The sequence below is a fragment of the Pundamilia nyererei genome, unplaced genomic scaffold (assembly GCF_000239375.1).
Source record: "Pundamilia nyererei isolate P.nyererei 1_Seehausen unplaced genomic scaffold, PunNye1.0 scaffold00015, whole genome shotgun sequence".
Classification (NCBI taxonomy): Eukaryota; Metazoa; Chordata; class Actinopteri; order Cichliformes; family Cichlidae; genus Pundamilia; species Pundamilia nyererei.
The window spans coordinates 5,174,042-5,182,660 of record NW_005187416.1 but is presented as its reverse complement, the minus strand read 5'-3'; the positions used below and the strand labels follow the sequence as shown (position 1 = coordinate 5,182,660).

Below are 8,619 nucleotides of genomic sequence, written 5' to 3'. Positions count from 1 at the left end.
ACACACACACACCTGAACCAGCATGCTCTCAGTAAAGTGGTAAAATTCTAAATTACTTTCAGTGGCTGTTTTCAACACTTGAAATCTGGTCAATGTTGAGCGATTCGAGCCTGGACGCTGTCCATAGTGATTCTCTTGCACGTGTAGCACGCAGCACAATCTCACTACTGGAAACACTCTGTTTGGTCTCAGTAACAGAGAGCGTGCAGGAGGAGGCCACATGCTCGCTCGTTGTAAACGCACTGAACAGACACTACACAGACTTTGTGTCACGGTGAGGTGGAAGATGGTGGAACATTCATCCAAATCATTGAATTCAGGTGTTCCAATCACTTCCAATCAAGCACTTAGACATGCAGATTGCTTCTCCAAACATTTTTCTCCAAACATCCCAGAACAGTTAAAGATTCTATAGCTGCACAGGGTGAGCCGACACGACGTTAAACCCTATGGATTAAGAGTGTGTTATCAGTCAAGCTCATATGTGTGTGAAGACACAAGACAAGTTCAAGACAAGTTCTGAGCTTCAGCGAATGAATGAACACTTTCCTCACTTACTAGCAAGAAAAATCCACTCTGCCTAAATGAAAGTGTCTAAAAGTTTGCTGTCAGAAGTCAAGTTAAAATGGTCCTAATTTGAGGTTAATGTGTTTCAACACTGTTTCATTTGAAGCTCTAAAGTCAGCATTTTAACTTCCCAACAGTAGTGCGTGTGAAGCTGGGCTCAGAAGAACCAAAGTTCCCTCTGAGTGCCTGTAATGATTTAAAAACAGACATGACTTTTGCCCACTGAGCTATGTGACGAACAAGACCCTCACTCCCCTCATTCCCCCACCAACACACACGCCCCCGTCACCACAACTGAATCCACACACTCATCCGTCCCAACCAGAGCTGAACCGGAGTCCGTGTTGAAGCATGTGCCTCCTCCTCCTCAGAGACACACAGTAGCCTGCAGTCTGTCCACATCCACCTTCTTCTTACTTATTTATAGCATCTTGTTCCCCAGAGGTCCAAAGTAATTGAAACCAAATGTGTTGCTGACACTGATACAGAGAGGTGGAGGGGGGCAGATCAGCCCACCCACTCACCCGCCTCCTCCTCCTCTGCTTCTCTATACCCAAAGATTATAGACCAGAGGTGAGATTTACAGTCTTGGAAACAACTTTTCTTTCAATTTCATCTAGAAATAGGGGGGGGGGAAAGTTTCTTCCAACTTTTCTGTTCACAACAAATAACTGAATTAAATCGTGTCAGTCTCAGGGGCTCTGCATTTATAAAGCAGTTATAATGTTTTGCTTTTTTTCCCAGGCCAGTGAGCACCAAGTGGAAGAAAAAAAAAAGCAGTTTTCTTCCATCTCCCCCCAGGAGAAAGAAGCAAAGTAAAAGGGACTAACTGCAACTTTAATTTGCTCTCTTTTTTTTTTTAAAGCAGGCAGCTTGCAGCAATCAAAGCTCAGTCCACCTCCCCACCCACCAAAGCCACACCGACAACCACAGTCAATGAGCAGACCCAACAAGGCAGTGAAAGCAAACTTACCATGCTTCCTTCCCCCCCTTCTTGTTTGTTATTCCTCTCTTTAGTCCAACTCTTTCCTCCTGGGCTCCTGTTGAGCTCTGCTTCAAGTCGAGGTGTGTCAAGCAGATAAAAATGGAATGGAGCTGCTGCTAAGAAGCTGAATGAGGCCTTCACTGACCAAGTCAGACAGCCACCCCTCTTTCTTTCTGTCCCCTCCCTGCTGCCTTGCTCACTTGTCAGCTTTTCCAATAACAAACCAATGCCCGCCTCTTTTGGCCGCGTCCCCGAGCTGTGAGCCGCTTCCTGAACGCGTGGTGGACTCCCGTGACCCAGCTGTCTCCCTCTTTTCTTTCTTTTACTTTTTTTTTGCAGCTGCTGCTCTGCTGTGGAGAGTCCTGTTACTCCAGCCCTCTGTCTGTGAGCTGCAGCCCTGCCTTCTTTCCTTCCAGATTTAGAAACAGAGACACATGTGGGTATGAAGTTTAAAGAGGCGGGGCTTGCCTGAGAGTGTTGTGTTGTCATGACGACCCCTCCTTGTCTACATCTAGAGTTCTGCCCCTGTTGTGTTTTATGAGCAAATACATGGAGCGAGTTGGGATTTTCTGTGTCTGCAGTCTGCACACTTTCACTTTTCCACCAGTCATTAGAATAAGAATCAACTTAGTAAGTATATTTATATGCATTTATAGAATCTGCAGGCAGGGAAGAAAATGCCATGCACTGGAACTTTTTCCATTTGTAGACCACCCAGAGATCAACCTCTGTCAAACTGTTCATGTGAGGACTCGAACAGAGGACTCGGAACTCTAACGTATCAGCTTTCATCTGGTAACAATTTAACTTTTAGTTACGCTTAAAAAAAAGATCAATGTTCGTAAACAATGAACAATACACGGAGCAGGAAGTGTTGGTCTGGATATCTGCACAGGAAGCCAGAAGAGGTTTCTCAGATTTCTTACACACTAACACACTTCTGTTCAAGCCTAAGGTAACTGCAGATATTTGATCCATTTATTTAATTAGTCTAATTAATTAAGTGCTTATTATAATTTTTCTGTTATTATGTACTTTATCTACAATTAGAAGGTAAAGTAAGTGTCAGAAAAATGTGAAAAACACCCAGCACTCCACCCTAGAGCACAATAATCCCTTTTCCAAAGTACCGAATGAATTATTGTATTATTACATAGAACTACATCCATGCATCCACCCAAACTGCTTTCTTATCTGATTGCTAGGACACTGGAATACAGCCCAGCTGACACCAAGCTATAGGTGGGTCACCACCAGTGTACTTTACACTAAAGGAAGACGCCCGAGTACTTGGAGAAAACCTGAGACAGACAGGACTGAGCCGACCAGCAGCCTCAGTGGATCTTGACTGAATATAATAGATATATAAAAGATAGCTTGTAGGTCTAAAACTAATAAGCCTGTATGGTCAGGAGAAAGCCATTCGTTCTAATGAAAAACAGGGAAGGCCTCAGGAGGACATAGAAATCTATCCAAACATGGCGACCTTAATCTATGACCTCAGCTTTGATGACCTGATGAGTTCTTGGTCTCATTTATTAGTTTCAGGTCTTATTCAGTAAAACATTATGGATTTGTTTTTTAATTACAGTCCTCATTAGAATAAAAATGGAAAGTAAAACAGTTAAAAGTTGTTCAGCATCCCTTGGTTTCTCAGTCGGATCTGCACTCGTGTCCAGTTCCAAAACACCAGGATGGTGATGGTGAAATGCTCCGCTTGAGGCCAGGTCATGTGACTCACACAGGATGTCAGAACAAGGCGCTGGACAAAACCATAATTGTGCACGGTTCTTTTCTTTCTTTATTTGGTTCAAATTAACTCCATTTTGCAAATTTACATTTTTCTGCTGGAGTCTCCAGTGTCATGTCAGATGTCGGTGGGCCAAAAATAAACTTGCTATTAGTTTCAAAATCCAATCAATTACAGCCTGAGTCACTGCTGCTAATTGGTGAGTCACACTCACTGACAGAGTTCTAAAAATGTGGAAAGATTTTGAAGCAAAATCGTAAAAAAAGCTCAAACTGACACAAGCTAAGCTAAAAAGACAGAGCCAAAAAGTGGAGGGGCAAACAGCCCCTTGGCCCCTTGACTTCCAGCAGTCTTGGCTGTGAGGCAAATTGTCCCATCTGCAGAACTCTTCACCACAGATTCATTTGCAGCAGTAACACATTCTGCGACCCTTAGCGGCCCTTTTGCCTGCTGTCTCATTGCATCTCCTTCAGATTGAACTCTGTCTCATGTTGTACAGCAGTGCTACAGGCGTGCACACTGCGCTGCAGTGTGACACTGAGTGTGACAGCAGGTCAGAACGTGCTGCTTGTGCTGCTGTTCCATTTTACTCAGACATATTTGTGATAGTTGTAACATCAGGAATGAATTGAAAATTAATTTTGCAGCAAGATAACAAGCCCATACATATGTTCAGGGTCATAATGAACTTCCCATGACAGACATACGGTCCACGCTCATCTCAACATCATCTCACATCAGACTGTGTTAGGAGACAGAGACAGAAGACACAGAGAAAGTTGAAATCCACTTTACAACCATGGCGAGTGTTTCTGGGAGAAGCACTCCAGTTTCAGAGGCAAAGGGAGGTCACGATAAGCACTGGTGTAGTGCAAATTTTCCATATTTTGTTCTCTCTCTGTGAAGCTAATAATATTTTTGGCGCTGCCTTTTGGTGGGTGTAGCTTCTGCACACTTCACTTTATGAGCCTGTTTGTTGTAGTTACTCATGTGCATTCATATTCTTTTCTCTTTCATTTTGGATTGAAACATCACAGCTGCCCAAGTTTCAGCGACTCGAGACCGAGAGGGGAGCGTGCGCGCGCAAGACTCACCATGTGAGTTCAAGAGCGAGCGATTTACAGAATGCAAATTCCTCTCCTCCACTTTAATGTTCTGTGGCCTGACAGCGAGGGAGGAAAAAGCCTCACAAAGCTTCTCCTACAAAGCTCCACTTTCTTTTCGCCCCTCGTCCTCCCTCTCCTCGCAGCCACACTGATCCCATTCTCTTTGCCTGCTTGTTTGTGGTGAGACTGATTTTGTAGGTTGGGGGAATACTTCATGCTTTGATGTTACATCCAGGAGCTTCACAGTACTGCGCCTTTGATAAGAAAATGCAAGGTGCGTTTATTATTAAAAGAGGTTAAAAATCCTTTTATATGCCCATGAAGAAGGTTAAGCTCCAAATACATCCGCACTCCAAATTCACATTTGTAAGCCTGGTAATTTCTACATTTCTCATTCTGATATCTATATATATATATATATTTGTCTTTTCCCCTTTAATTCTCACATAAGCCACGGCGAGAACGCAGCCACCCTCTCTTAGAAGCGCTGCCTAGAAAGAAAAGAATAATAGCGATCATTGTCTAACAGGCAAGACAAGTCCAGAATCTTAAGTGGGCAGCTGGGATGAAGGCTGCAGAAAGCAGGGGAACCTCACTATTGTCCCTTGGCTGCTGCCGGAGCTCCACTTGATGATGTATTAATCAATAAATAAAATGGGAAATCCCTAATAGGCTTGTGGTGAGGAGAGGAGGAACACAGTGAAGCTCCGTCTAATAATGAAGATGCAGCGTAGGCAAAGCCGCAGGGGAGGCGAGGATCTCATACACAGACAGATTGTTAAAGAAGAGTTTAAAAGAGGCGATGGAGGAGATAGCGGAGCGATAGATGGAGTCGGTACATGCTGCAGAGCTGATGTGGAAGCAGAGAAGAAGATGAAGTCTTTCAGATAAATGTCAGTGGGCGGAGCTGAAGTCTGAGTCCAAAAAAGGATGAAAGCATATGAAGCCAATTTTCAGCTAGACTAGATTATTCATCATGTCTAAGATGGCATCAAATCCTCTTGAAAAGTGTTGTTGGTAAATTTTCATAGTTGTGTAGAAAATACACACTTTTCAGGAGACTTGAACTTGCGGATTCACACTCGGCACGCTGGCAGCAGTTTATAAAGTTATTCCTCTCATCACCTCCCTCTGAGTGCATTGAAGGACCAGTGTAGTAATTATTCTCGACTTTAACGGCTCACGCACTCCTTCGGCTTCTTTCAGACGAAGCGTGGGAGGAAGTGCGCATAGGCAGGAGGACATGAGCCCTGTACGCTGCCCTTTTACCTCTGTCTTAATATATCAGAAACACAACATTTCAGCCTGTAGACATTCAATAGGCAAACCCTCATCAGGAGTGTGCAGGAGTCTTTTACGTGTAATTACTCAAATTCACTGGGCTCGTCTATGTTAGCTTGTTTGGACTCTTGAAATTGAGATCTCGAGGTTTTTATCCTGATATAATGAAACTGTGTTACTTGATCCAGTTCAAGACACTAGAACCTGGGTCTGGAAAGCACGACAACAAGCTCTCTACAGCTACAGTAGTGTTTTTATCAGAGCATACCGTGAAAACTTCAACTACTCAAAGCCAGATTAGTCAGGAACAAAGCGTGCCAGAGTGACGAGGGTGAAGGTGGCGGCCATTTGTGGAAGAAACATGTGAAAAGACCTGCTTATTTGTAGTCACAGCTAATACGCTTTAGTAGGTACAGTGCAGCCGGAGAGCACTGGAGGATAAACTAAATGATCAATAATGTCATAACTGAATTTAGTTTTCTGTTATTTGATTGAAAACATCAATTCCAAGAGGCTGATAGCGAAACCAAAGTTGAAGGGCCACAAACTGCAGTTCCCTTAGATGCCACAAGGGGCTCGCTCCAAAAGGGAGCAAAAAACTGGCAAAAATCTTTGCAGATTCCTCCTTCATAACAGGAGCACAGACTCTCTGCCATGTTCGTGCTATCAGTGCTTTCACAAGGAAACTACAATAATGCAGCGTAAACTCCAATAATCAGACAGACCTCGAACAGGCACTTGGTGTTTGTGGGAAGGAAAAACTCCCTTTTAACAGGAAGAAACCTCCAGCAGAACTGGGCTCAGGGAGAGGCGGGGCCATCTACTGCAACTGGTTGGGGGTGAGGGGAAGGAGACAGGACAAAGACACGGTGTGGAAGAGAGCCAGAGATTAACCTGTTAGCAGTCGGACGTACCGCCCACGGTACATTGGATGGTTTAGGGGACTAATTGGACTGCTAAGGGGTTAATAATAACTAATGATTAAATGCAGAGAGGTGCATAAGCACCAAGTGAGTGAAGAAGAACCCCAGCACCCTAACCTACTGCAGCTTGTTCTTCAGTTGTGCTGAGTGACATGCCAGTATTTTATTTGCCTGTAACTTTGAACTAATTAGCCTATATATGTATGCACAAAGTAGTTCATGAATGCGGTTTGTTAACCAGGTTCAACAGTGTTTGCTGATGACATAGCACTCATTCTTCTGGCTTTAAGAAACATGGCAGCAGCAGTCAAACTGCTACCACGCTCACTGCATCCATGCTTCATGTTGTCTAAGGTCCATTTGTGCACTGAGTAAATAAAGGAAAGCATTTCACCTCAAAAGTTGTGAGCAAAGGGTAAATGGACTGGTAGGTAGGTTGTGCATTACTGCTCCGACTGAGCAATCGAAGCACTTAAGATAGCTGCTGGTACAGAAAAACACTTGACTATTGCCGATGCGTTACACAACCATAAAAAAAGCAACAAAACAGCCGTGTGTTTGTGTGTGCTGATCGCCCCGTCGTGACACGAGACATACTGTTATGGAACATTTGACATTATACTCACCTAAAACCGGCTCTAAAGAAAACGGATGTACAGGACAGAGTCAAACTGGAACAAACTGTCACTGTTTTAAGGTTAAAATGAAAAGTTCTTAAAAGCAAAATAGAAACTTTTTGCTCTGACGTCTGCGAGGACTGATGATATGGTTTTAGGTATTTTTATGCATCTGTCACATACACTGTAGACTTTATCTGTTTTGAATTGCTTGCAGTTTGTTTCCTGGCATATGTGTCTCTGTAATTTACTGCAGGATGATATTTGAACGTTTTGTACTGTTTTCCAGTGTGGACCCCAGGAAGAGTGGTTGTTGCTGTGGTAACAACTAATGAATAAATAAAGAGTGAAAGAAATGAAACAATGAAACAAAAACATCTTTGACATAACTGAACACATGAATAACTATGTGTGGGAATAGTTTAGATGCTCTAGCAACACATAAAATGAATGATTTTAGATGTATTTGTCGAGATAGGAAGAACAGATAAATGACAAATGTAGTTGAAGTCAGGTACCTTTGATTCAGGCACATGCAGGATCATTTCATTTCTGGGTTAAAGCAGACAGCACTGTTTGATGTTACATAACTGCTTTGATCAGAAATCACAGCACAGTTTATATTTTGGAACCAGTTTCTGTATTTTTTTTAGCATTTGTCTGAATCTATCGATCAACTCTTTAGCAACAAGAATCCCAGTTTAACCAGTACCTCCCCGAGTTCACAAATCTCTCCAAAGGGAACCTATTCTGCTCATTTCCAACTCAATATTTTTTATTCTTGCACTCTACTCAAGTTGTTTTGCATGATTCACAGTCCAAACACAATTTGTATTTAACTTGCTGGGTCTTGGTGCAAGCCAGCAGTTTGACCAAAAGCTGTTTTTGCCCCTTGTAAACAGAAGGTTAAAACAGCCTGTACTCACAGCCACCTGCTACCAGAGCTGCATGTCTGCGATGAGCATATTAGCATTATCCCCCATCAGAAACTTCATACAGGTACAAGTCTAGACAAAAGTGATAAACTGAGTGTTTAGACGGGACTGTAGCCCGGTGATGCTCCATCAGGACAAGCAAGACACCTAAAAATAGACAAAAATTAAAACGTGCAGAAGTGAAATGTGCCATAAAACTTCTTGCCTGTTTGTATCCTTTATATCGCTGCCATCTTGTGGCTGCAATGGACTATAGTTGCTGGAAGACGTGCTTGGCTTGGATCCCACTGGAAACTGTAGTGTGTCTCCATTTCACTCATGTGTCCATCTGTTAACAAAGACTTTTGTGGACAAACCTTCAGCCTTCAAAGGAAGCCTGATGGGAATTTAGCGAGAGGCAATGACTCTGCTTTTGCTGCTCTGAGATCAGCTACAAGCCATCCTGAGTGTGGAAA

General features: G+C 43.1%; 1 protein-coding gene across 1 annotated transcript in view; it reads right to left on the bottom strand.

Moving 5' to 3' along the window:
• sgcd (sarcoglycan, delta (dystrophin-associated glycoprotein)) overlaps positions 1-1,931 on the bottom strand; it is a 197,479-nt gene extending 195,548 nt beyond the window's left edge. The window contains exon 1 of the mRNA XM_005725453.1: positions 1,541-1,931. Coding sequence (XP_005725510.1) covers positions 1,541-1,543 — 3 coding nt within the window. The 5' untranslated portion in view covers positions 1,544-1,931. The remainder of the gene's footprint in view (positions 1-1,540) is intronic.
• Positions 1,932-8,619: the final 6,688 nt, after the last annotated feature.